The sequence below is a fragment of the Anas platyrhynchos genome, chromosome 9, assembly GCF_047663525.1.
Source record: "Anas platyrhynchos isolate ZD024472 breed Pekin duck chromosome 9, IASCAAS_PekinDuck_T2T, whole genome shotgun sequence".
NCBI classification, from domain to species: domain Eukaryota; kingdom Metazoa; phylum Chordata; class Aves; order Anseriformes; family Anatidae; genus Anas; species Anas platyrhynchos.
This window is the reverse complement of record NC_092595.1, coordinates 9,760,067-9,787,781: the sequence shown is the minus strand read 5'-3', so window position 1 is coordinate 9,787,781 and position 27,715 is coordinate 9,760,067. Positions and strand designations below refer to the sequence as shown.

The following is a 27,715-nucleotide window of genomic DNA, read 5'->3' as shown; positions in this document are numbered from 1 at the left end:
CTTCCTCCTTACTTTGAGGCCGTAAATACACAGCAGGAATAATTGATTCCGGTTCGGCAATCCAGCGAGCAGCCCTTGGTGGAAATGTAAATGTTTATTGTTGTAGAAGTACAATACATCAGGAGCCATTGTTAGCCGCTCTCTTGGACCAAGGTCTGTTTGCTGAACCAGAACAAGATGTTAGCTAAAACATAAACACAGAGAAATTAAAAAGAACAGCACAGGTTTGATGTATAAAGTTGGGCTTTCGATGCATTTTATGGTGTGCTGGAGTTTTGTGGGATTTGTATAATTAGTGTTTGGAGGGGGCAGTTTTTGCTTCCAATTATTTTATAATTTCACTTTGTTTTGAAATTTATGCTCCCTGCAAAGAGAGTTTTGTGGTGCGTCATGTGTCTTTGTCAGTGTGTTGCAGGGCACTCAGAGTGCCTTCAGAGATTTGTCAGGGCAATTCTATTGCGTGCATATTTTTTAATATATTCCTTTTAAGCATTCATCTTGGAAGCAGCCACTCCAGGGCTTTAACTGAAATATCCACATCAAGTGTGACAAATGTGGTAGACACCACACGTGATAGATGACTTTGGGAGTGGGATGTCGAAATCCCGATGTTCAGGCACTGGTTGTTCTCTGTAATTTCTCTCTGCGAAAGTGTTTCATACCCATCTGAGTGATGAACATCGGTGGAACGGGTCCCATGCTTATTGGCACTTCAGAGCGAACCTGCGCAGACAGCGTGGTCAAGTTGGGTTTACTTGGGATTGAGGAATGAGATTTGATTTTTGCAGTTGCCATAACAATTGGGCTGTTGTGTGAAAAAACGTTTGTAGCTCTCGCTGGAGTGAGTTGACAGCTCGAGGATGCCTGTTTCCAAATTAAAACAACTGTTTCCAGCTCTGAGAAATGATGTCTGTTTAGCTTTTCCATGATAGAGCTCAGCAGCTTCTTAGAAATGACCCGAAGAGCCTAAGGACTCTAAAAGTACCTTTGTTGCTTAATTCTAAAAAGCCAGTTTCAAGGTGAAGTTAATAAGGGTAAACCAGGCTGCGGAGCTCTCGGTCCCACCCAGCTATTGTCTGCACTCACACAGTGAAGAGAACAGGACAATCTGAAGGGTCCCTAGAAGAATGTAAATGTATTGCAAGTGTCTAGACGTGCAGTCACTCTTACTGTAAATGTCTCAGCACTGACATAGTCGAGTTGAAAGGAGGCTCGTGATGCTCGTAATGCCTCTGCTCCAATAAACAAAACACTGGTCATTGCCATCTCTCCAGCTGCAGCAGCGTGGGTGCTGGAAATCGGGCGATGCTTCTGCGAAAGATTTCAGGAGGTGCTTCAGGAGCAAGTGGTGGGACTGTGGGCTGGCAGCAGGAGCCGGGGCAGGACGGGAGGTCAGCATTTGGTGGTCGTCCAGCTGGTTGAATCTGCAGCCACACACTGCCTGTCGGGGATTCACAGCCAGCAGGTTGCAGCCACCTTCTCCCTGCTAGCGGATGCTGTGGCTTCTGGTGGATTCCTTGTCTTTTGTAGTCGTTTTGGATGCTTTACTTTTGGTGAATGACCCGTGATCGCTGCATGAGGCTGCCTCAGGCAGACAGTCAGGGCAGGGAGGTAAGTAAGGTGTTCAGGCACCTTAATTCCACTTCAGCCTCTTTGTCCTGTTGGGAGAAAATTGATGGTTCCCTGCTCAGCCCCTTCCTTAGGTGCTCGGGCTTGCTGTCAGAGGCACCAGCCCTCTCTGGATCCTGAACAGCCGGTGTCTGCTCCCTTCTTTAGGGCTCTGCCTCCTGAGAAAGGACAATTTGTCTGGTAAGGGCAACATCTTGCTTCATCGAGGGCTTTCCGATGTCCTGGCGGGTACACGCAGTTCCCTGAACTGTTTCACGGTTTGTTGGCATCTATTAGAGTGGTACAGATCTGGGCTCAGCATCTCCGCTGGCACGCCGCTACCTGGGGAGGCCGTCCAGTTGTGCTAGCAGGGTTTGCACGGCTGCGTGGCGCTGCTTTGTGCACAAACCATCGCTCTCCTGCATTAGCAGCATCGAGCTGCTTTCACCGAAAATCACGCAGGTAACCCCCAGCCTTCACCCAACCACCGGCCACGCCGGGAACCTCACCCCTGCTGCAGCTTACAAATGCAGCGCTTCGTCGTGGGGCAAGCAGGCTTCCACTCGAGCCACGATGGAGCACTGACCACTGGGACTTGTGATCTCCTTCTGTTGTATTTCACGGCGAGCTCCAACTGATTCATTGACTTTTGAATGATTTCAGCTGGCAAAAAGCTGTACTGATGTATTGTAGCTAACCTTGCAGCACCGACTGAACGCTGTTTTCTCTGCTGACTCTTGTGAATACCTTCGCATGGATGGACTTATTTACACAGAGAAAAACAAACTGCCGTTGCAGTCCTGTGACCTGCGAACATTTTAATTACCGTGATGGTAATTCTAGCTCGCTAACAGACTGTTTGTCTTACCTCTCCTGCTGCAATAGCCATTTATTTTAGGTTCTGTTAAAGGTAAGAAGACCAACTGCTCTGCAGATATGCTCGTCCACTTTAATTAGGCTTCCTTAAGGTGTACAAAGAGAAATGGCACTTAATTAGCTTTCCTTAAATTAGGATTGATATTCCAGCTTGTAGATGTGCACGCTGTCGTCACCGTCTAATAAACGGAGCACTGCATGCAGCAGGAGAGGCACGTGCAGGTCCACCATGCTCCGAGCGAGCCGTTCCCCCAAAACTCTTTGTAGGCACAGCCCGAATCCAGTGCACAAATCCTCTGGCCACCAGGAGGAGGGAGAAGAAGATTTCCTTCTTCCATCAGCACAAACTCCATGCCAGAGCAAGTGCACCTCTGCAGACCCACGTTAACCATGGGTTTCAGACAAAGAAGCTCCCGTAAGAAGTGGAAGTTTGCACACTGAAATGTTTCTTTTTGATTAGCGTGCAGAGGATGGGGGTTTCATAAAGGACACACATTTATCTCCAGCCCTTTTCAGCATGAAGACCGGAAAATCTCTTAACTCTGTGTGCGTCTCTATCTCCTAAACCAGTTTCCTTTCACTAACCAACTCGTGTGTTTGTTGGAACGAACGGGCTTGGAACATCTCATTACTTTTACAAAGTATGTTTTGACAATTTTAAATGAATAAAACAGATTTTTATTAGGTGCAATGACAATGAGAGATGGCTCCTACGGGGCTTTTAAAGCAAGGGGGGGGAGAGGAATGATCGGGCTGCTTAATCCACAAGGTCACCTTGGCAGCCCTCCAGAAGCCGGCGACAGCTGCCAATTTGTATTTACCTGTGGTCAATGCAAATATGCCTGCGTGCAGCCGGGATATTTGCTTGTGCTTAAGCAACGTCTTTGTTAGCAGGTGCATGAGAAGTGCTGTTGCCTCGAGGTTCAGCCATACAACCCACGGCAGGTTGGTTTTGTTATTGGTTACGCTCAGAAATGTGGTCTGATCTCCCCTGGATCTTTGTGTAGCCTTTGGGGTATTGTACAGCCGGCCAGCATGGCCAGTGGAGGAATTTGAATGGCTCCTTCCTCCTCTCTGAGCACACTTGCAGCATAGCTGGGAGCAATGTTATTTCTTCACCCAGCTGGGTTTTGTCAGCCTGCCTCTGGGGTGCACCCGGGGGACCTGGGCTGGAGCAGGTGCCAAGGGAAGGGGACAATTTGTGGGGCAGGGAGCGGCTGCGCTGCCCACCCCCAGCCTTTCCTCCTGTCCCTTGTCTCTGCCTGCTGCTGGTGTGCCCTGAGACTGGAGGAGGCTCTGAAGACGTCCAGAGATTAAAGGTGACAGTGGCAAGGCTGGAGGAAAAGCAAGAGGCGACAGCTGAGCCCTGGGCCTTCCTGAGAGCTTGCCTGGAGGAGCACACGTGGGGGTGCTGCACTCGTGCCCGGCGCTGCAGTCCCATTGCTCGTCGGATTGTTTTCTTTCCCACATGCCAGCCCCGGTTCCTGTAGCCATCTGAAACCTCTCCAGTAATAAAAGCTGAAAACCAGAAATATAATTCATCACACTTAATAATGCAATTACTGGTAAGCAGAATTCACTGAGAAAATTTTAGTCAGGTGTACTCCTTTGTGCCAGAATTATCTCACTGCCACGGATTTTCAGCTCTGCTTGCAAATCAGCGTCTCTTGTCCCACCGACTACCTGGCCTGCAACATTTCTGCAGGGCCCTTGTGCCAAGGAGTATCTTTCCCTGTGTTACTTGCTCAGTGACTTTCTTACCTCACCTTGCAGTCTGTGCCCAGAATAAGCTGCCCGTGACAAGCTACAAGTTCAAGTCCCTCGAGCGGGTTTGAAAGGAGAAGCGGATCTGAGCCTGGTGGTAAAACATGTCCCAGCTGTGCTGCACGTCGAGGTGCTGCTGAGAAATGCTAATTCACTGTTTGCCTGGACCCCTCTTCAACTCTGCATCTGTGAGCTTAAATATCCCAGCTGAGAGCTGTGCCTGCACGCAAAGGGGCTGCGGGAGCCCGGCCAGCACGCCCCGAGCGGCAACGAGCCCCACACCAGGCATTGCCCAGGGGGTCTGGGGCCACCCCCAGCCCCTCTCCGTGTGCTCTGAGCCGGGGCCACAGACCTCTGCAGCAGCCTTCCCCGGCCAAACACATCTCGGCAAAGCAGCCCTGCTAGCTGCTACCATTGTCTAAATGTGTTTGGGATTTGGCACCCGCCTTTTTCTGTTCGCTTCTTTCCAGGGCAGGCTGCAAATATGCACTTTGTTGAAACCAATCTGCTAATCTTTAAACTGCCTGCAGCTACGATTCGCAATGGGTGGCAGAGGCTTGCGGTTGCGGGCCCCGAACATCTGGGCTCAGCTATCTCTTCCCGTGCCACGGGAACCCGCCTTCTCTTTGAAGAAGCTCTTTTAACCTTTTTCTTGGTCACTCGTCAGCGGAAATCAAGCCGTTAGGCTCTGCTCGGCGCTGTTTGCTCTTTTAAATTAAGGAGCTTGAAGGGAGATTTACTCGAGGTGGCTGGGGGGCAGCCATGGTGCGGGGACGCGTGCCCGCCCGCAAGCTGCTTGTTGTGGCTGTACCTGCACACACAGCTCCCTGAGGTGCAGTACCCTGGGGAGGAGAGATCCTAAAATTCCAGCCCTAGGTGGATTTGGGACTTTAAGGGCTCCGTATTTCTGGAAGCGAGGATGCTTGCAAGCCTTTCCAAATTAGTTGGTTCCTGCTGCCGGATGGCTAGACACCAACAGATCAAAGTCGCCGTGTAGTTGAAAAGATTTGCTATCTTTCAGTGTCACGATCTGTAATTTGTTTGGATGCATGTGAAGGCTCAGAAACTAACGTGCGTCGAGGGATTAAGGCGGCTTTGCTGTCCAATCTGAAAGCGAGCATATTCTAAAAGATTTTCAAAGTCTCGGAAGGGAGTGAAGTGCTTTAGTGATTTTTATGTCTTTGAAAATCTCTATTTAGTGTGCCTGGTGGAATTATATAAATACACGCTGCCAGCTGTCTGACACCAACAGATACCACCCCGAGCATTTAAGCACTGAAGTGATAGGCCTGCAAAGATAGAGCCATCGCTCTCGCTGTGCAAGCACCCGTGCAAAAAGACGGAGCCTTGCTAATTCCGTGCGACGCTTGCTCATTTAAAGGTTCGCTGTGATTTTTCCCCTCCCACCTCTGCTACCCCAGGAGGATATCAGTGGCTGTGTGGTAAGAAAAACAAATGTGCTCTCGTTTAGACATCTCCAGAAGGGAGGTGCCACCGTGATCCGAGTCGTTCTGCGGCGAGAAGAAAAGCAGCTGGCTGATCTCTTCCTTGGCAGCCCGGGCCTGTACCATTGTGCTTGGGGATCTTTGACCTTGGGAGGGGCCGAATTTGTTCCAAATGTTAAGATAAAAGCAAAATAAACCAGCAAACCCATTCCTTTGCTGTGCTCACCACTCTTTTGGGTCTAGCATCACATTCCCCACCGTGCTCAGGAGCACCCTCCTGTAGTCCCAGAGCGAAGGGAGGCCCTAAGCAGGAGTTTCAGAAAACATTTTGTATTTTTTCCCGAGTACTCCATATTTTAGGTCTCTGTGCTTTGAAAATGATGATGCCTGAGGCCAGATGCTGTATTTTGTCTTGTCTCTGTGGCCATAGACCATAACTCTGGTCTATCTCGGTATGTTCCCAGTGTCCCTGCCACCCACTGCTGGGGGACACAAATCCTGTAAGGCGTCCAGGGCAAGGCTGGTTATTCCGGGTACCCCCTATTGCAGCACACGTGGAGGGGTGTTCAGCTTTTCCTAAGCACCACATTGATTTGCTAAATCTAATTAGCTAATTGGGAGCTCTTTTATTCTTTAACTTGCTTAGTGTTTCGTATTGAACCTGATTTTCCCTTTGGTGCATGATCTGCAACATTGATGTTATAAATTACCGCAACCCTTCAGCATCTGCACTGAGAATTGAAGACTCAGCCCTGCTTTAGTTATCACACAGCCTGGTTTGTGAGTGTTGCACTGCCTCTATTCCACTCTAGCTGTGCTCACGGAGTGACAGATGCTCCAATACATGCTCTTATGCATGGGGCTGTGGGTTATTCGTGGTTAATTTAGCTCTACAACTAGGGACCATATCTTTTTCCTCTATCTGCAAGGCATCGAGACTTTTCCCTGCTTGTTTCTTTAGAGTGAACTTGATGGGATCACTTGTTTAGTTTTTGTGGAGGAAAATCAGCAATGAGATGAAAGCTGTTAAAAACAATCAGTTCTACCCCCAAAAAATAAAGAAAACAACAACAAAAAAAACTGACATCAAAGAATTTCACTTCTGCAGAACTTTTTTTTTTTTACATTTGATTTTGGCTTTCAGATTAGTTTGGAAGATGTTTCAACAGCCTGAGTCTTCTGAAAACATTGTTATTGTTGTCTGGATGTCTCTGGTCTATGTGTTTTGATGCCTTCTTCATGACTGGAAGATAAATTTTCCTTTTTTTTTTTTTTTTCTTGGATAGGAAAGAATGCATTTTCACCATCGACCCATCAACTGCCAAAGATCTTGATGATGCTTTGTCCTGTAAACAACTCCCTGACGGTATGAGATATATTTTACAAAATACTGCTCAGTGTTTATGTTCAGCAGTTGACATGTCCATATATATATATAATTTGTCATGTAGTATTCTTTACCAAATATGAGTAAGTGATAAGTTTTTCTCCTGTTATAATTGCCTGTTTTCAGAAATCGCAGAGCAGATATCTTCAAGCTGCAGCCTGAAATAATGCTGGTGTCAGGAAATGCAGAACCACAGTATTTTGCATAATTGGCACTGTAATTTGATTTGAGCAGATCTCAGCTGTCCCCTGTTGTTAAGGGACTTACAGTTGAGTAGCTAATATACCACTCTCGTATACTGAAGTCTAGTAAAACTTTGACCTCGAGCACGTAGTCCCTGGGTAAAGGAACCTGGTTTTTGAAGGTCATTGGGTGAATCGCTTCTTGGTCTTTGCTTATGGGACGCTGGGAGTAGTCAGATGAGCAGAGTGTGCCTTATAAGCTGTGTTCCTCTTCTCATTGCCTTTTAAGCTTTCTGTTCTGCCTTATTTGTACTTTTACTATGCCATAGGCCAGCAGAACAGAAAGTAAAGCTCCAGAAGCCAAGTCTTGATGATTCTGACTAAAGGAACTTCACTCTTGTAAGCTTACTTTGCTATCCAAGTTCTGCTCATTTAGTTTGATGAAATCCAGTAACAGGCTTGGTTTAGAAATAGTACATGATTTGATTAACATATCCACAACTAATAAAGAAGATAAAGCGATTTTTCTTCGTGTTTAGTTTTACTTGTTCTTATTAGTCATCACAGTGTGATAATATCAAAGACATGATTCCCTGTTTTTGGTTGATTTCATTCTGTGTAATGTGGCCAATGAATTGAGTCACTTAGACGCAGGTACAGAATAGTATTAATAATCTAGGGCTATATCTTAATAATATAAATAATCTAGGGCTATAGAAATGATTAAAACAAGCACACACAGAATAAAGCCAGATGCAAGAAAATCTGAGGCCAATAAAATTATATCTGGTTATATTGATATATCAATTTTGAGACAAGGGTAAGGAAAAATTGCTGTTCTGTCTCACAGAAAATTTAAACAGTCTTTTTGAGAGATCCTGAACTTAACTCTGTTCTCCCTCTTTGAGCTTCATCATGTGAATTATTGGTCCTTGTAGATTTCTGAGTGCTGTGATCCCACAGTCACTCAGAACTAAGGTGTTGAAACTCTGGCATCTGAACCTCTGCAGATCTACATGTGCATGGATTTCAGATGCTGCCATTCACCGAACTCATTTGTGGTGCATTTTTCTCTTATCCATAAGCCATTTGGAGAATATGTTCAAGGAAAATATCTGTTTGAGCAGGAATTTTTCATTCCCAGAGACAGTATTGCTCATGCCTAGGACTTGGTGTATCTTCCAGGCAGAGTTGTGAGCATGTTTCCTCTCTCATACTGCAAAAAACGCTGTATGAGGCCTCTGCAACCTGGGAGGAAGGAAAAATGTCAGTGCATAAAGGATCCTCTCTACCTGTAATGTCCAGCCAAGAGCCTTCTAGACATTACCAGGCTGTTGCTTGACTGTGGGAGCTCTGTAGCCTGATGGCAAAATGCCCCCTTGTGAGGCAGAGGTGGGATCGCAGCAGTGCTGCCCCACGTGCCCTGTTGGAACAAGTCCTTCTCATGCAACTAAACTGAGGGGGGAAAACCCAAAAACCACCCAAGTCTTCTTGGCCTGTGTTTTTTTTTTTCTTTCTTTTTTTTTTTTTTTTTCCTGACTCCTCCCTCTCCTAGGGGCTGTGTTAAGGCCTGTGCTGGCTTCTTGGATTCCCCAGACGAATATTTTCCCTTCCCTTTCCTGATCTTCAGTGAAGGCTAAGGAATACGTGAGAGGGTCACGTCAAAGCCATGGTTCCAGGGAATGAGTGTACTTGTACGTGACCAGGAGCAGGCACCGTTCCTCCTCCCAGCACACCCTGTTATTTCAAAGGTGATCTCTGATGTACTTATCCTGAGTGGACAGAGGATGCTTCTGCAGTCAGGTACTACTTCATCTTCTCAGGAAAATGAGGCAGTTGGGAAAGAAAGGTAATATGGACTGGGTTACAGGTTCACTCTGCACAGGGAGGGTTTGCAAAGCTCAGCTTTTCAAATAAAACAAAAGTGGAAGGTACAGGAACCTTTCTCTTCTCTCAGTTCCCCAAAATAAACTTTGCTAGTGTGATTTAGAAGAGACATGAAGAAACTTTGAAAGACTCAGGGACTGACTGTCAGGGCATAGCCGACTTCCTGAGAGTAGAAGTTAAGGTTTCTGTGGCTTGTATCCAAAACTTACGGAGTAGGAAATCCAGCATGGACTTACAACTTTTGGAAGTTTGTGTCCTTCTTGGGAGCATTGTGCGTGTTCCTCATTCCTCCAGATGAACCTCGGATGAGCAAATCCAAGAGGCGCTGTAAAAGCAGGCAAGTGAATGCCCCCACTGGGGGCTGTCCCAGCCCTCAGGCCTTTGTTCGCCCCCACATATCATTTTCCATGAATCACAAAGCGTGATTAAGAGCCTGCTCGCAGCAGCCCTTTGTGTAGGATCTCTGCCTTTTGGCTGGAGCCATACATTTTCCAGCAGGCTCGTTCCGCCCTGGACTCCTCTTGATGAGAAGACGCTGAGCTGGAGCCTCCTTTAAGAGCGATCTTATCTGTGCCCACCCTGGGCACTGAGCCCCCTGCCTCTCCTGCCAGCCTCAGCCCCGCTGTGGGAGCAGCACCCTTGCTCCAGCAGGGCTTAGACCAAGGAACATCACCCCCTCAGCATGACACCTTTCGTGGCTGCTGAGTGTCCCAAGGACCAGATTTTACATCGATGTGGAAGGAACCACCACGGAAACGGCCTTTCTTTATATTAGAAATGTCTCCTTTATTCTAAGGAGACCCTGTGGCTCAGAAGGGAATACGGACAAGAAAACCAAATCTTTGTGGTCTTTGGTGAGTTCTGGGCGCTCCAGGAAGGAGCTGAGGAGCTGAGCGGGAGTGAGTGGCACAAAAAGCAGGAGAGGGACTGCAGGAAACCTTCTGCAGCCAATGTTTAAATGCTCGTTTAAAGCAGGAGATTTATCTAAAGCAAAGATGTCCAGTCGGGTAGCTGGAATCATGTCCAACGACTGATGTTGTGCAAACATCTCCTTGCATGATTTTTTTCATGTGTAGATGAGTAATAAAAGCAACTAAAAACCATCCTGGGGGACTCTCGTCCATTCTCCTCCCAATGTGCTGCTGTTTGAAGCCCAGATTTCCTTCAGCATTTCCCGAACCTTTTTTTTTTCTGACAATTTTGGCTCACTGCTGAAACGCTGAATTCCAAAGGTGAAATTTTGCAAAGACTTGATGATCTGAAAACCCCGATCTAAATACTGTTTTGTGAGCCTCCTGTAAGGAGTGTGTTTCCCATACATTTGCCGTATTGCCTATATCCTGTGCCCCTTTCTGAGGTATTTCCCACTGTGCAGCTATAGCCTTGGTCATCATCTGCATGGGGTCCGTCAACTGCTACAGGAAAACAAGGACGAGTGTTACAGGCCCGTGAAGTGTGGATGGCAAAAGCAAAGGTATAAAGCCATCAGCCTACGTGATTTATTTTTTTTTTTTTTGACATCTGTGCTTTCACTGAAAATTTTCAGGAGCTTGTGATCTAGAAAGGTCGAAAACCAGTGCTAGGGATCCCTTGGGTTTCCTTGCTTGCAAAGCTGTTTCTGTTTGCAGCCCTTCTGCGTTAAGGAGAGCTCTTATGGGAATATTAATCTCGCACTTACTGGATCTCCTTGATATATTTTGGAGGTACCCTGAGGGATTTCTGGCTTTAAAAGTTGCTATACTAGCTGCAATTATTATGACAAAGAGTTGTTTTAGAGGTTAAAGAGCTTATCCAGGGCTGGCAAGACTTCATGTCTCATGAGGACAAAGTTGTGTTAAGAGTTAACACATCTTTTATTCCAAACGTAAACCCAGTTACAAGAAATTATTATTTTTTCCATCTTTTTTGCCCATATGTTAAACACTTTAAAAAAAGAAAAAAAAAAAAGCCGGCATGAGCAAACCACATATCTGGCATCCTCATGATGTCAGGAGTTCTCCAAAAATCAACAGAGAACGCAGTACCCAATTCAGAAAATGTCCCTTTCTCTCAGTTTATTAGCACCTATTTAATGTACAAGAAAAAAACAAAAAACAACACCCATTGCTCACACTTTGCCCATTAGGCACCTCGATCAGTGCATTTCAGAAGATTTGAAGAATGAAATTGTCTTCGTCCTCAAACGTTCATTGCTAATTTATTCAGGATTGTGGCAATTTCTTTGCCACGAAGGATCTTTCGCAGCAAGCAGAGAGAGATGGGGGACTGTGTTTGCACCTTCACTGAGTTTTAAAACTTCTCAGCATAACCTTTATCTGCCCCAGTCACTGGACGGAGGACTCGCCTATGCTACGTACTCGGTAAAAAAAAAAAGGTGATTTTTTTTTCTAGAAGTAATCCATAAGTCTGTCGTAAGGAACTATCCAGTAGCAGGGTGTCACTAGAAAAGGAAGCAAGGGATGATTGTGGGAAGAGCTTTATTTTTAATGGAGCTCACAGCAAGACCTTGCAGCAGTTGGAAACTGTACAGGGATATATGTCTTAAGTGGGCCAGCCTGGGTTTGAGAGGATTTTCTATTGGAGTCTGCTTTTGATTAACTGTCGTGCTCCTCTTTATTGTTTAATGATAGCAGTAGGGAGGTAAGCTTGCTGTTTGCATTTGTCAGTGTATATTTTAAGAGATCAGCTCCAATAAAGCATGAAAACAGGGTTATTTATGTAACAGCTTTAGAAATATGAACGAGCTGTACTCCGTTTCGATGACTCAGCATCATCTCGGAGTAAAAGATGGGTCTGGACTGCAGCTCGCTTCTACGGCGTGCGTCGAGTTGTTTCAGGGTAGCTTAAGGTTTTAAGCGAGTTCATTTCAGTCAATGCTCTTTTTGTGATCCTTTCTTTCCGCACGTATCCCGGCGAACGGCTGCAGCCAGGAGCGTCCAGCGGCGCAGTGTTCACAGACAGCAAGCTCACAACTCTCAAGCCCGAGCGCTTTCCTCCGGGGTGCAGACGTTTCAAGATTTGTTCTGATCTCAGCGTGTAAGAGCTCGCCACGTGAGCTGCACGTCCCAGCGGAACCAGGCGAATTTCGTGCACTTGCCAGACTTCTTCTGGGAATAATCTGCAAGTGTCGTGTGATACGTTTCTGGTAATGCACACAGCTGAAGCAGTTGTGCTGCGTTTGAAAGCTACTCGCTAGTAGGAAGAGAGGTGAAATTTAACCACTTTAAAGGCAGATAATTCCGTCGGCTGAAATTTCAGGCTGTGACAGGAAAGGAGTTACCAGGAATTATTGGGGTCCATTTTGGAGGGGTTGTCTCACCTCTGTGCAGATCTTTTGATGCTGATTTCAAAGAACTACTTCAGGCTACACTGTCAGGGTCTCTGTACATCTCCTTGTGTGTTTATTGATGACTAACATGGTTCTTGCCATTCTTTCATTCCCGTATCCCTCAATTTCAAAGAGTAATTCAAGTTTAGGTACTTTAAGTTCTACTCTAGGAGGAATTGCTGTAATGCAGAACAGAAACACATCCTGCAGGTTGTTTGCCCTGTTTTTTTCCTTAGTGACATTGGTTTTCTGTATGTGGAAGTGAGGTCATATATAGATACATTCATCAAATCTTCCTGGTTTTTACCTGAGGATCTAATCAAATGAGATATCTGCAGTGTGCTGCTCCCCTGTGTTTTCCCTTCCCTATAAATTTGTTCATCCTGTCGGTGAATTTATATCAAATATACCTAAGGGGAATGCTCAGTTAAGTGTCTTGAAAAGAGGAGAGATTCTCTTAGTGACCCAAATCCGGGAAAAATGCAGCGTGATCTTTCTCCTTAGCTGACAGGTGTGAGTCCACTGTGGGGTGAGGATTTCAGAAAGATGTGTAGAGCGAGAGGACTTGCATCTCTGTTCCAGGAGTCTTCCATACGTGTTGGTAAAAACCAACCAATGTTGGTAAAGTCATCCCTTGTTTACTGCAGGCCTGCAGACACTGGGACTGCCATTTGGTTTTGTTCTGCAATGTTGTGTACACTTTATTATTATTATTTATTTTTAAAGACAAACAATCCTTCTATCTTCTATTCAGCTTTGTCTCCCTTGCCACTTAGGGACTGTAGGGTAAAATTTGCTGTAGCAACACTTGATATGAGACCTTTCAGCTAATCCATTTGGTTCCTGCTGCACAGACTGTAGTAAGAATTTGTAATTAGAGTCCTGTTGGGCTGATTTGCTTAAGATAAACACTGAAGAATGGACTAGTGTTGAATCAAAAGTTACATTATGAAATTACCGTGCTTCCTTCTTTGTAAGTTAAGAGTATAAGATGAGTGGGTACCAGGCATGGTTTAGAGAGAAAATGACAGAAACGTCAATGTATGAGTTAAATATAAAATGACCATAAACTGCAATTTACGTAAATTTATTGCAGGAGTCAGATGTGGGAAAAATAAAGAAGACCTACAAGGAACGGGATTGTGCATAACATTTGAGCAGTTTTTCCTTTGATATCAGACAGAATTAGCTCAGCTCTCCTGTTACTTGCTGATTAGTCTGGTGAGTTTTTGTTAAGGATCTATGGTGTGTCACTAGAAAAGTGGACAAGACATATTGCAGTGATTAGAAACAGGTACGTTCCCCCTTTTTTTTTCTTCCCATCAAAGATCTGTGGTTGCAGATTCTTTGAAATACGCAAAATACTCTCAGGTCTCTGCCAAATCCAGATCAATGCTGTGTCCCACAACGTGCTCCCGTGTGATGCCGGGGAAATTGCAGCATGTACGGTGTGTTTTGCCTCTTTCAACGTAACGTGGCGTTGTCTCTGCAGAAACACACATCACTTCCAATTTCCAAGGCCAGAGTTGAATGGAATCAGAGGGCTGGATTGCGTCACCCTTCCACTTCTGAACATCTCTTTGGAAATCAGTGAGACAAGGGAACAGCGTAGTGTTCCCCTTAGCTTGGCCTAGAAGAAGCAGAGCTTGCTCCAAACTGACGGTGGTTGAAAGGGGAACAGAGGGAGCCTGATCCCCAGACAAGTGCATTAAACAGATAAAGCATAGGAAAGCAAAATAAGAAAGTCTGGATTTAAAAATGGATATGTTTTCCTGCAGTGAGGAGAGGTGCTCTGGGTGAAATCACTTTTTGGATCGTTTCAGCTCATAAATTCAGGACCTGGGACAATTCCCCAAGGATTTAGAGGTGTGAGTTTTCCTGGATTGGCAGATATCACTCGCATGCGTAGATATTAACTTAAAAAACAACAGTGCCCAACTGTGTATCGAAGAAAAAATATACAGAATTCATTTATGGATGTGGATAAAGGGGAAGGGATCCAGAAATTCCTGTACAAACAGATCTGAAAGCAATCTGTCTATGATTTCTTTTCACCAAAAAGGACCTCGGGGACCAGGAGGATGTTTAGAGAAGAACTGCAAATGACAGGTGGTGACCAGGTAGAACTAGAGAAAGCAGGATTGCCCAGTAAATTAAGCAGATAAGAATCCAAAGATGTGTTAGGAAGATAAAAAGGGTGCAAATAACTGTGTGAGAACCTATTCCTAGCTAACTTCAGTCATATTCTGTTGCATGCAGGCGACAAAGATGTTATTGCTGCACATATTCTGTTACCAACTTCTTAAAATGGGAGGATCCCTCCCAACCACAGGACTATTGTCTTAACTTTTAGTTTATTGCAGTGCAGGGGTTTGTTTAAGGATCCAGCTGACCAGAAAGAATGTCTTCTTACAGGGCAATTCACTACAGTTTTTCTTGATTGTTGACTATTATGCTAGTTACACAAAGTGTAAAATAAGGTGCAGATGGAAGTATTTTGGAAATCCTTCCAAAAATAAACCGAAAGTTGGATGGCTAAGAGTGAAATCTCAGCAGCTGCCTTCTGTTCTTAAAGAAGTTGAAATGTCAAGGCTGCTCAGTGGGGAAGTACCTTGTACGTGTTTGGCCTAGCTCTGAATCCCAAGGTCTCTTTGAATTCCTGGGAATATTCCCTCAGCCTTGGATTACACTGGTTCAGTAGAGATATCACAAAAGAGATTGACCTAACAGTGGAGAGAGGCAGGTCCCTCCCCGCTCTAAACCTTCATTTCAGGAACAGGACGCCATCCTACACCCCAAATGATTGTAATTCATCTTGAAAGCTGCTGGGTGCCACTTCCCATCTCTTAAAATTCAGCGACTGCTGGTTTCCTGATGGAGTTAACCTCTTGAATGGGATTTGGAATAGAGATATAAACAAAATGCAGCGCAAATGCCAGAAATTGTCCTTTTGCCTTCATCTTGTTGGCTGGAAATCTAGCTGTTAAGGAGGTGTTTGAGAGAGCTGAGCGCAGTCTCCCTTGGTAACTCCTATCTACCAGCAACAAGTGCTCTCTGAGCTAGGAATTTGAGTTCACAGAAACACATTTGCCTCGGTCACCTGCTTGACGGCTTGTCTTGGTGAGAGGGAAAAGATCCATCTGCCAAGCGCCTGCATTAGACTCCGAGTAGCAAAGATTTGTGGTGGGCCTAAGTCACGAGCAGTCCTCTGGAGGTTCTCCCAGGGATGGCCATGTAGCAAGCACTGGCATTCCACGGGGAAATTGAATGTATTTGAGGTCCTTACTCCATTTTACTCATTGCACTCGAATCTTGCAAAGAAGTCAATATAATTTTTTCAAACCTCTCTGGCTGTTTTAGCACCTCGCAAAGACCGCTAGGCATTCGTGCAGGCATGGAGGAAAGCAACTTACCTGTGACCCTCTGCACTGTGAACAGACACCGACATAGGAGTGGGGGGAAAACCTGCACAGGCAAAAAAAGGTCGGGCATAGGCATCAGCACATAAGGACACACGTCTGAGTTTTCTAATGCTGGCCAGAGTTGATGCATCACAGAAATCACAGAATCATTAAGGTTGGAAAAGATTTCCAAGGGCCTCTAGTCTGAATGGCAAAATCTCTTTGTTTCCCATCATTACGCTTTGTGTCCCCAACCATCCTGTGGTCTGGCCTAACTTTTACTGTTAAGATACTTGTGCTTCTCTTTCATCTGTATTTTACTCCTCGTTTCTTGTTCAGCAGTGTGAACAAATCTTTCTGCTGCATGCTTATTCTGTTAGATATCATTCCCTGTGTCCTTCAGTCTGCAATTAAATATCTTATCTGGTGCATGCTGCGTAAATTCTGTCCTTCTGACTATTTAGTGCTTTTCCCCCAGGAGAATCCCTTCTTTGTGAAAGTATCCAGCTTAATGGTGCAGTGGTAACATTTGCACAGAAGAGCTCTTCTGTTCTCCTCCTAACTTATTGCATCGGGTTTGAAGGCAGTTTTCAGGAATGGTGTAGGCAGCGGGTGCGATCTGGCTGGCAGCATCTCCTGCCACAAGGTGAGGAACTGACATGGGTTTGCTGGCAGGAGAGGACACTTGGGTCTTGGGTTTCTCTGCCTTGATACCATGGTATATTCAGTGAGGTCTGGAGACCTGACTTCTGATCCATCACCAGCTTGTTTCCACCTCGTGGAAGGTGGTGGTTTGGAGAACACAACCAGCATGAAGATCTACCCCATGTCCCCATGGGAGGCTTGACCTCCCACTCTCCTAAGAGGCTGGGAATACTTTGCTGGCCAAGAGCCTTCTCTGAACGTACTCCTCAGGGCTGGGCAGCGTGGGGAAGCATGTGCCTCGCAGAGGATTTCATGCTAACCATAGTGAAAGCATTTAAAACAGCACTGAAGTGGTTTGTGTATAAAACTCAGAGCTCTGTAACACACTACGAGTGAAGTGCCCTGCTACAGGCTTGTGCTGGTTTTGTTTTGCAGTATGAAAGGTGGCTTTTAAATTCTATTACCAAGTGGGTTTAGGGCATTGCTGAATTTATTAGCTGCTACAGACAAAAACTGTATGCAGTTCACGTGGAAGACCTGCTCCCAGCATTTAATTCAGTAATAGATAGTCTCCTCATAATTCTGAAACTATTTAAAGAATTGCCGATGGGCTCATGGAAAAAAAGTGTTCAGGAACGGCTTAGGAACGGCTCCTTTCCTAGAACATTTTTTCTGCTTTTCATCTTCACTTGTCCTTCATTGCTACAGGCACTGAATGAGCACGAGTTCTGTGTTGTGCCGTACCTGGAGCCAATCCCAAGCTGGTTTGTAAAATCACAGTCATCTCCATAACAGGCAGCCGGAGCCAGAGACAAAAGTACCAAAGGTTGGAGTAGTTACGAGAGCTGAGTAAAACCGTGTTTTAAAAGTCACTACGGAGCAGATAGGAATCATTCTGGAGTTTAGACTCATTGAAGTCCCACCCTAACCTTTTAACTTATTTTTTTTGTGCTTGTATGGTGTCATTCTCCCCTTTCCCCCATCTATTTTTAAGAAATGCTCTGAACGTTCCCCAGTTCGGGATCACTGAGAGCATCGCCCCTTGCAACATCACCGTTTGTATCAGTGGCTTCTCAGATACTTTCAGAAATCCTGGAAGTGCCAAAACTTTTGATATGGGAGGAGTAACTAAAGATTGTTTCCCTTTAACCTGTGATCTCATCCTGTGTCTCAGCTTGGAAGAACTAGGGGCAATTTCAATTCTACTAATTTTGAGGAGTTGGCCCATCTCGCAGCTCCTGAATTTGTGTGATCAAATGAGCAAAATCTCAGCTTTCCTCGTCCCCAACTCCCGAAGAAAAGGAGGTAAACGTGATCCATAAAGGCTAAAGTGGTCGAGATAGAAAGGAAGCAATTTTAACTGTTTTCAAGAAGCAAAGCAGAAGCCAAGACCCAGCCCTTCTGCTGTTTCCAGTCTGGTTCAGACACGTGGAGCGGGCGCGCTGCCGCGCCGCGTGAGCTGCTGCTCCCTCTCCCTTTGCATGGGAATGTGCAGCCCACGGAGCTGGGGGCCTGACCTTGGCTGCGTCTCCAGGTGCTACAAACCTCGAAAAAAAGTGACTAAGCAGGCTTTAAAGAAGAGGTCAAATGGCTTGAAAGGCGTAGGGGGATGTTTCCGTGGGACGTTTCACATGCAAACCAGCAGCAGAGGGGCTTGGACAGGTTCTGGAGGCCAAGCTGGCAGCAGAGCCCGGGAGTACGTAGTACTTTGTGGATCGTTACCCTTTAGAGGTGCTTATTGTTTGTTTGGGCAGAAGATTTTTCCTATTTTCAAGTCATTGCAACATTTACTAAAGTCATGTTTATGCTTGGTTGGGAAAGTTGCTGCTCTGTGCCCTGGGGACTTGTCCCGCTCTCTTGAGATGCGGAATTCTGATTCCTTTTGCCAGAGTCTTTTCATGGGGTTGTGTCAAGGAAGAGACCTTTTGAGAAAGAAAAAGCAATTAATTGCTTTTAAAAAAGGTGTAATTAGTTGCATTTTGGTTGGATAAAGCAACATCATGTGATAATTTTTAAACTTGGGTTTCCTGATAAACAAGTTAATGGATTTATGCTCAGTTGCACTGTGCTTTCAAAAAGCAAAATGGCCCTAGGGCACACAAGTAAAATTTAAGCACTTTCCTTGTTATTTTAAAATAAGTAAAATAAAAATAAAGCACACTGTCTGATTTTCTGAACAATAGCTTGGCTTCCTGCGGTGGAAAAGTAACCTCAGCCGAGAATTAAAGCCACCCACCTATGTCTTCAGACTGCGGAGAAGACAAATAGCTTGCTCTTTCCACAGTCCCACTTTAATTTTTGTATTAATCTCTTCTACGTCTTGCTCTTTTATTTTTTTTCCTTTCCCTCCTGCTTTTTTCTCCCACTCGGGCAGTCACTCTCTTCTCTTTGTCTCTGCCTCTGTGCCCAGAGGGGCGCTTCTGCATTCCTGGGCTGTCAGTGTACGGGTATAGTACATACACATGGGAAGGGAAATAGAGGTGTTTGGGTCGGGTCTTTCATTTAAAGGCTCATATTCAACATCTGTGATGATCCCTAGCTACTTCCAGCAGCTTCCTCAGGTGTCAGTGCCATTTTCTGCCTCCGTGCAAGTCGTGTTTGTTTTGGGCACACCCTTCTTACCGCCTGCAGCCCCTGCTGGCTGGCTGAGCCTCTCCTGCAGAGATTGCCCTTGCCCCTGTGCCCAACAGCCATAGAGGAGAACCTCAGCCCTGATGAGAGCCTGTGCAACACTTCAAACAGCAGCAAAATGCTCACGTAGGTGAAAGGCCTCGTCTGTCTCTCTTTGTACAAGTTTTTTCATACTTCTGCAAGGCACTAAATACTGCTTCGCAGGTAAGTGAGCAGCAGCAGCCCCCCCAGGGCAGGGGAATGGGGAAGAGCTGTAATTATTTGCTGCCAGAGTTGGTGTAGCCAGGGAACAGCCAGCTACCTTCAGTTGCTGGCAGCAGCTGGGTGGTTGGCTGTTTTCTGGCTGGAGCAAACACTTTGCAATTGGCTTTGAACTTTCCTATGGATCCCTTACTGAGGGGTAACAGCTTGAGAAATAGCGGCTAATACAAAAATTTGGTCTTAAATTTTAAGTTGACTTAACACTCTATTAGTGCTTGTCCTCTCTCCTGAGAATGATGATGTGTGAAGGTGAGATGGAAATGAAGGGGAGTGTGTCTGCATGGTAGAGAATTACCTTTTGCTGTTTTATCCTTGAGGAGTTGCATTTTAAAGTTCCATGCTCCTAAAATCTGCATATACCGAGGTATGATGTGAGCTTGCTTGGTCTTTCTCGCTGCATATGTACTAGGATTGACGAGGGTTGCTGAAGATGGAGAAGGATTTGCTGCCATTGTGTTAACTTGCATGCTGTTCAAATATATTCAGCTCAACTTTCTAATTCCTGGGGCAAATGCTTGATACAACTTGCTGGGCTGGCAGTTTTTACGGAGCATTTACAGACTGAAAGGTCTTTTTCCTTTTCCTCCAGCTCTTCCTTGCTAATCCTTTTCGTTTATATTTTTTTTTCAGTAAAGAAGGAAAAAAGTTCTTTGAACTGTTTTGTCCTAAAGGATGAGATCATCAGTGGAAAAAGAAAGGGAACAGCTTGTTCTTTGTTCTCAAAGGTGCCACACTTGAACCATTCTCCTTTGATTTTAGCATCGTATCAGTGTTACGTACACAAGGTTTTGGAGTGGGTTCAAATAAACCAGATTCTCGGATCAAGGAGCTGAACTTTCTCTAAAACTGCTGTGTGCCTAGGGCAGCTTTGTGCCGGGGAGGCCTGCCATGAGCAGCACGATCATTTGGTAAGCTTCTAGAGGAAAAACCAGGCTTCTAGAAGCTTGGAGAAACACAGATCCATTTTATTCTGCTGTTCCAGCAACCTGTGTCATGGTGAAGGAAAAGGGAAATTGTCCTCTCTGTGTCCTCTCTCCCATCCATGTCTGTTTGCAGAGAGAGGCTAGTAGGGTACAGCTGGCTAATAAAGCAGATGTTGCTTGATTCTAACTGCATTCCCTGTTCCTAAACGTCTCCCACATAGCAGCTTCATAGTGATGGAGTTTAGGATGACAATTTTGCACCCACTTTTCCACCCTGAATGAAAGGAGCCATCCAAGTGCCTTCAGCGTTTTTCATTGCAATACACGTTTCCTTCTGCTCTTGCTTAAATATCAGCTGTATGAAGTGCTATGCTTAATCCCCTGTATATTTTTATGTAGACACCTTTTAAAAAATAACCTTTAAAGTAGTAGTGTGGCTTTAGGGCTTGTAGGTTCATTGTAGGAGAATTGTAAATTTGGGTTGAAGCAAGTCTGTGGCTTGTAAAGTACTCTTCTCTGCAAGAATTTCAGGGAACGAAGTCTATCAAAGCAGGGAGCTACATGCCAAGGCTTGAAGTCTCTGCTGGAGACGTCGATTTTGTCATCAAAATGAACGTGGAATAGGCAGTGTGTAGCAGAGTGCGGTGTGTGGTCCGTGTGTTGTCCACCATCCCTCTTCTCTGCTCTCTCTGACAAAGCTTTTTGGGTAAAGGAATGGTGTTTTAACTCTTTTTTCCTTTTATTCAGGCCACATACGCCTTTTTTCCTTGGGAAATAGCACAAGACTCACAACGTGAAATGTTCCTTTTGTGACTGTCATAAAAAAATTAATGAGACTAGAAAAACTGTTTGTGGATCTGGAAGAGAATGCCAGGGAAAGAACTTTGTGGCTAGAGAAACACTTTTCATTTCAATTGGCAAATAAACCAGGGGAGAGCAGCAGGCAGGTATTTCGGTGCCGGCTTAGGCTGGCATTTTGCACAGCACATTCAGAAGTAGAGATTTGAGAGAAATCAGCTGGGTTGATCGCTGCCTGTATCTTCAAGTTCTCTTGGTCTGAATTTTTTGGGGGTGAGGGAGATAGGGTGATTCATGCTCAAGCAAGACAAACCCAAGAGCTGCCAGTTTGCATTATGTCAATGGATGTAACAAAATATTTAGATAGAACTTCTATTAAAAGTTCAAAAGCAGGGGGCTCATGCTGACCCCGGCTTTTAGAACCTCTGGTGGGAAACCTGAGTGAAATTTAATTCCTCTCAACGTGTTTTCATTGGCGAACTCCACGTTTTATTATCTCATGCAATGAGATCTTTCTTGGTTTGTCGATTTTCTACCGAGGACAAAAAGTTCATGTATGTAACAGTGCACATATTGAATTAAAGTGCGATTAAAGGCATGATGTAATGACCCCCTCTCCTTTTCCTTTAGTCAATATTTGCCTGCGGGGTCAATACATTACAATATTGACTTCAAAGTGTTCAATATTTTTTTACCTTCTGAGTGCGTTGGCTTCGAGTGCGTGTAATATTAAACCTGTTGGTTGAACTGTTGGTCTAAGACTTACTGTCTAAGTAGTTTCAGGCTTGGATGCCTAATCCATGTCGAGCAGCTTTCAAGGCATCTGATAATATCACAACACAGCTGTAGGCAGCTTTCCGAGCTGAAGCATCGAATCTGCAGTCTTTTCTCCCAGCTTTCCGAGTGGTGGAGTTCAGCCCTGGGTGTGCGATGGGATCGTTGCCCTCTCCCCCTGCTGCCACGGTATTTGCTCTCCGCAGGACTTCCCAGTGACTGTAGGTTATGTGGACAAACCTAAACCCCAGTGCTCCTGTCTTCCATGTGAATTTTTTGCTGCCTGTACATCTGTGCTCTATCAGGTATACAAAAAGCAAGATAATACTTTCCAGACCCAAAATTCTGTGCAAACACGGCTTGGTACAACCGGCTGGATGAGCTGTTACACATTCAGATTGTCACACATGGCATTACCTACACTCCCAGGCGGCGGTGGCACAGTTTGCTGGGTGGCTCTCCTGCTATGAACTTGAACCTTCTCGTGCTTCCTCTTCACCTGTAGAAATTTCCATTCCTGCTCTGCTGAAATTGAGCTCCGTTACCCGTCCATCAGCTGAGCACCCAGGCAGATAGGCTGTGTAGTGACAGCAGCTGTTAATATTTCGTCCTTCAAAAATGGGCTTTGATAATACTCCACGCGAGGTGTATAAACAAACAGGATTATAACCGGTATGGTACCTTATTATGTTGCCTTTCTGAAAAAATAAAGGAAAGGGAAAATATTTATAGATACCATGAGGTGAGTGAATTCCTCTAAAGAACCAACTGTTATAATTAGGAACCCGCTGCACTTAGAACTACTCTACAAATAAGCACCTCAAATCTAGGCTAGCCCTTCCAGAGAAAACAAAGGTCACCAGGCTTCTTTGAGGATTAGCAAACCAGAATTTCTTGGACCAAGGTACTAATTACTTCCAAAGCTGAGGATGATCGCTCCTTCCAAATTCAAATTACTGCCAAAACCTCACGATAATCCTCAGTAACACTCCTCTCCAGCCTAACTTTGGAATTAAGGTGCTTTTAGGCTAGACTCTAATTTGAGGATAAAAAGCCTAATCCAAGGATAAGGCAGATATCAGAGTGTTCCTATGGAAAGCTGCATTTCTGCATAGCCTGATGCTAAGTCATTTAAGACTTTTTAGGACACCAGCAGCAGTTTGGGCTTGACTCAGAGTGAGGTGGAAGCAAGCGCAGCTCGGAGAGCCCAAAAGCAGGCCTAGAAATTGTGTCCTGTACTGGAATTGTGTCTGTTTGCAGGGTGGGGGCCCATATTTCTTGCTTGCTGTTGTCTGACAGCAAAGGGATGAAAATTGGGCTCAGTATTACAAGCTCCTAGCTGGGAAGATGTAGCCACGTGGCTTTTAAGGGATTTCACGTACCCACCACTGAGATTCACACCTACATGTGAGGATGAGGTAAGTTGTAGCCACAGTGGTTGTGAATTTGGTGGCGTCTTGAGAGTCCACAATTTTCGTCTCAGAAGGGAAGAGATGGAGAGAAATATCATTTTTGTGAGTTCTAGGCATAAGGTAAAAGGGTTGTGGGAGCACTGGGAGAAGGGGCGAAGGGGACGGAGTTAAATATACGAGTAATTACACAGAATACGTCAGAGGGATCTATACACAAAAGCATTCAGAGCTGTCAGAATGAGAAAAGATTTGTGAAAATCACTTGTTGTCAGTTTCTTATCCATTTCCTTGCTGTCTCCCTAGCCCTGGCTCTGTGGTAGCTCGCAGGACTCATACATCACAGAAAATTGCTCTGCCAGAAGTGGCCCAGCAGAAAATGTGCAGATCATAAAACTGTATTTTTTTTTTCTTTTTTTCTTTGAAAAGTGACTTCTGGATGGAATTATTTCCTCCTGCCCCCTAAATTCCTTCATTTCTACCTGCAGCCTACTGACTTCTTTGTGCAATTTCAGGGAACTTTGAGGTGGGTGTTCACATTGCGGATGTAAGCTACTTCGTACTGGAAGAAACAGCGCTGGATAAAGTGGCAAGCGAAAGGGCAACCAGCGTCTACTTAGTGCAGAAGGTAAGAACAACTTGTCCTTTTTTCTTCTGAGCAGTCTTCCTTTTACCATAAATTCCTTTTCAAGGTTAATTTTCAGATGCCATTGATCAAAATGGGGTCATTATTGCAGCAGACCTACAGAAATGAGCAAACTGATGCAGACAAACACAAGAATTAACAAAGCTGCACTTACAAAGACAGCACTGGAGAAGCAGCAGCTCATGCCTGTGTGTCTGTGGGCAGAAACCTGGGAATGCCAGAGCTTGTTAGCTCAGGAGCATCTCTGCTCACCTGCAGCTAGTTCAGGTCCCAAAGCCATATGGCTGTGTTTGCACTGTCCTGAGACTCAGATGAGCTCGACAGATCCTACATGGCTTCTCTGCTTTGCTGTTGCAGGCTTGAAATTTGCTGATACGGTGGTGGTGTAGACTGTCATTTTTGTCTTCATTGCAGTAGGACTGGCCAAGCCCTCCCAGATGTGGATGCGTAGCAGAGTGTGGTGTAAAACACCCTGTGCCATCTCGCATCTTGAGAGACCACAGTATTTCACAGGCTTTTTCTTTTATCTGGGTATCCCAAATACTGCAAAGTGATGCTTTCTCTTCATACACTGAAGAGATATTTAAAGCTGTAGAGATTTTAGGGTAACAGAACCAAACGTTAAACACTATTTTTGAACTTTAGAAATGACCAAGTTCAAGTTTAACATTATTGGAAAGGAAACACCCAAGTTTCATCTGTGCATGATTTTTTTTTTTTGGTCTGATTTTAAGTTGAATGTGCAGAATCACTTCCTATATTGCAGGCACTGTGTGTGAAAGGAAGCCAGGAAGCTTGGCTTTTGGCTTCCTGTGCTGGCTTGAAACATCAGCTGCATGAAGAGGAGTATTGAGACAGTCTCTTAAGGGCAGGTTTTTCTTTCTCTCCCTACACTTCCTTTCAGTCAGGTTGTAGAAGTCCTTGACTCTGCAGCCCTTTCCCAGATGGCAGGGCATCTGTGGTGTAATAAACATATCCTTGGTACTCAGGGTTGTGGGTGATTCTTCTCCTCCCTTCCTGGGTGTTCCCAGGGTTGCTCTCTGGGGAGGGTCTCGTAATGATGTTTGTTCTGTTAGCTTCCTGTGCTTTATCCATTCTTTCCAGATCATAAATTATTTTGCCTTTACTCTATTGAAATCAAATTAGTGGTTTGATATCAAGCTGTTAACCTTTAGTAGCTGTTTCAGGACTATTTTTGGGTAGACGTGGTGAGGCACAACCTCAGAGTGTCTCAGCAGGTCCATGGGTTTTACGTCTTTGAGGGCATGGGTTGCGTGGAGTAGCCGTGAGAGCGATGCAGAAGGAACCGAGGAGTGGCCTGGCTGGAAAACACCGCTTACCAGTGACTGTTCTCCAGGAGCTGGAAGCGGAGCATATCTCATGGAAACAGCAGTCCTGGCACAGGAGTCTTCCCAACCCTGTGGTCTCTGCAGCGATAAGCCCTTGGCGCTGCGATGCTCTGCCTCCACCTCCGACGGGTGACTCGGCAGCCACCGCTCCCAGGGGGAACGTCACTGCGGGGCAGCGAAGCTGTAATCCTGGGAGATGCCGTGGCAGTATTTTCAAGTCAAAATACTGTGGCTTGAAGGCATGTAGTTTTTTTTACCGAAGGGAGAGGGAAATTTTTTTTGTATGTAGATTTTTTTCATGAAAATTTAGCTGAATTCAAAAGCTAATTGAATGTTCTTTCAAAGTGCCTTTTTCCCCCCAGCACCAGTCAGTCATGTGTAATGCCAACTAAGTTATTTATTGCCTTTTCACAGCCATAATCTCCCATTGCTCTTCAACTGCCGTGGCCTAGCAGTCAGGATTAGTGTTTTACCCACACTTCTGCCCTGGAGAGAATACGTTTTCAGAGTACAAAGTAGGTTAGATGGTGAAAACACGGTGTTGGTCAGTATTTTAATTACAAGAGATGAAAAGGAGTGAGGGGATGGGCAAAGGAAAGCAGCCAGGCTGTCTGAAACAAGATGGTAGCGTGACTCTTGTCGAAAATATGCTTTCCTTTGATGGAATTGTTTCCTAAGACAGCTGTGATTCTGCTAGAGGTTAGCACCACGCTAATCCTCCCAAAGAAGTTAAATAAAGCCACATATTTAATTTTCCTGAACCATGTATCCAGAAGGGGAGTTATTGTGTAATTGCTAGCAGTCTATTTAATAAAAGTCAAAAGTTTTTGAAATACGAGTGTATCAGGTTTTAAGAAGCGAGAAAACCTAAACAGTTTCCTCTTTTTTGGCACATCCTGGAGTGTTATTTTAGGTGTGAAGCAGCTCAAGTGAGAGGTCAGCCATAAATCCGTATGATATTTTATTGGTACTATTTTATACTTGAGATCAAAGATTTGATCTGTAAGCCTATCTTCATGTTGAGTCCAAGGACTTCGAGACATTCACTCTTGACACCAGCAGGTTGTCAGGGTGTTGATATTTTGATAATCTCCGGCTGAGTAACAAAGAGTTGCTCGAAATGTGAATTCATGGAAGTGTTGATACAACTCTCGGGCAGAAATCTTGGCTCGCAAACAAATTGCCTATTTCCTCTGAGTGTCTTGTAGCGGGTAAGCAATAGCCTTGCTGAGCCCACCCCATTGTTAGACCTTGGCGCCCTCCTCCCAGCTCCGGGGAGAGCAGCCGATGGAAACCCTTGGCTAAAACAATCCTTCCCCATCGAATTGGTGGAGGGAGACGGGGTCATCCCAGGAGTCAGTGGTGGTCGTAACCCACCTGAGCCCAGCCTCAGAGTGGGATTATCTGATGGGAGCGAAACCGGTACAACTCGGTGAAACTAAGGGGTAGGCTTATGCAGAGTTTGTTCCCTTTTTCCTTTATCTGTTGTCTGATTTTTTTCCTCCCCATCTGCTCCTCGAAAAGCTCCTGCAGCAAGCCCATTGATCAGAGCCACCCCGCTCTGCTCCTGGCCAGAGAGTCCGTCGTGGCTGCAGCAGATGTTTCTGATTTTAACGGGAACGGGAGTTTTATCATCCCAGGGTGCCTGTGCTCCCTCCCACTGCCCAGCTCCCGAGGAATGAGGCTGAGGCTGGAAACTCACACGAGGATGCTGGAAGTGCTTTGCTAGCCCAAGAGGCAAAAGGAAAAAAACCCAAAGGGCTCCCACAAGCAGGAGGTAGGACACTGCTGTGTCTGAAGGGAATCCGCCATGCAAGAGCCAGGTTTAAGCAGCATTGCAAGCCGTGGTAAGAAGCCTGTGTATCCTATAACCCCGGGACGAGGATGTAGGAGCCCCCCAGCCCCAGAGGAACCTTCTTTTCCTTGGGCATTCCCTCGCTGCCCGGTGCTTTCTGGCACTGGGAGCGCTGTGTCTGCAGCCAGCTTCAGCAGCGCCTGCCCTAAGGAGTTTTCGCATGTGGCACTTGGAAGTACGGAGAGAGAAATCCGCCACCTGTAAGCTGATTTGAAATGCAGACCCACAGCTGCAAGCGCTGTGGATGTCAGCCTTTGGTCAAAGTGCCCTTTCCAGTATCTCTTGGGCCCTGCTGGGCTGGTGGGGAGAGATGATGATGCCTTTTATTAGTCTGGCTGAGAGAAGGGCTTGGAAACCAGACAAGCTCTCACCACCTAAGCCTTTCTTCAGCCCTGTTTTCTATGATAGAAAGGATTTCTTAGGGCTTGTAGGTCTTTTTTTCTCCATTGTGAAAAGTTTTTTCCATTGCCCTGCTGAAGGCACCCCCTGTTCCCAGCCTTACAATCCCTGTATGAGCACCGGTGACCTTATTTCTGGCTACACTAA

The 27,715-nt window shown here is 45.4% G+C and overlaps 1 protein-coding gene across 3 annotated transcripts in view; it reads left to right on the top strand.

Annotated features, from left to right (window-relative positions):
* The window catches only part of DIS3L2 (DIS3 like 3'-5' exoribonuclease 2), a 188,083-nt gene that overhangs the window by 91,053 nt on the left and 69,315 nt on the right, over positions 1-27,715 (top strand). For all 3 annotated transcript variants that reach the window (XM_027464181.3, XM_027464182.3, XM_013102318.5), the window contains 2 exons: positions 6,980-7,059; positions 23,835-23,947. In XM_027464181.3, coding sequence (XP_027319982.3) covers positions 6,980-7,059; positions 23,835-23,947 — 193 coding nt within the window. The remainder of the gene's footprint in view (positions 1-6,979; positions 7,060-23,834; positions 23,948-27,715) is intronic.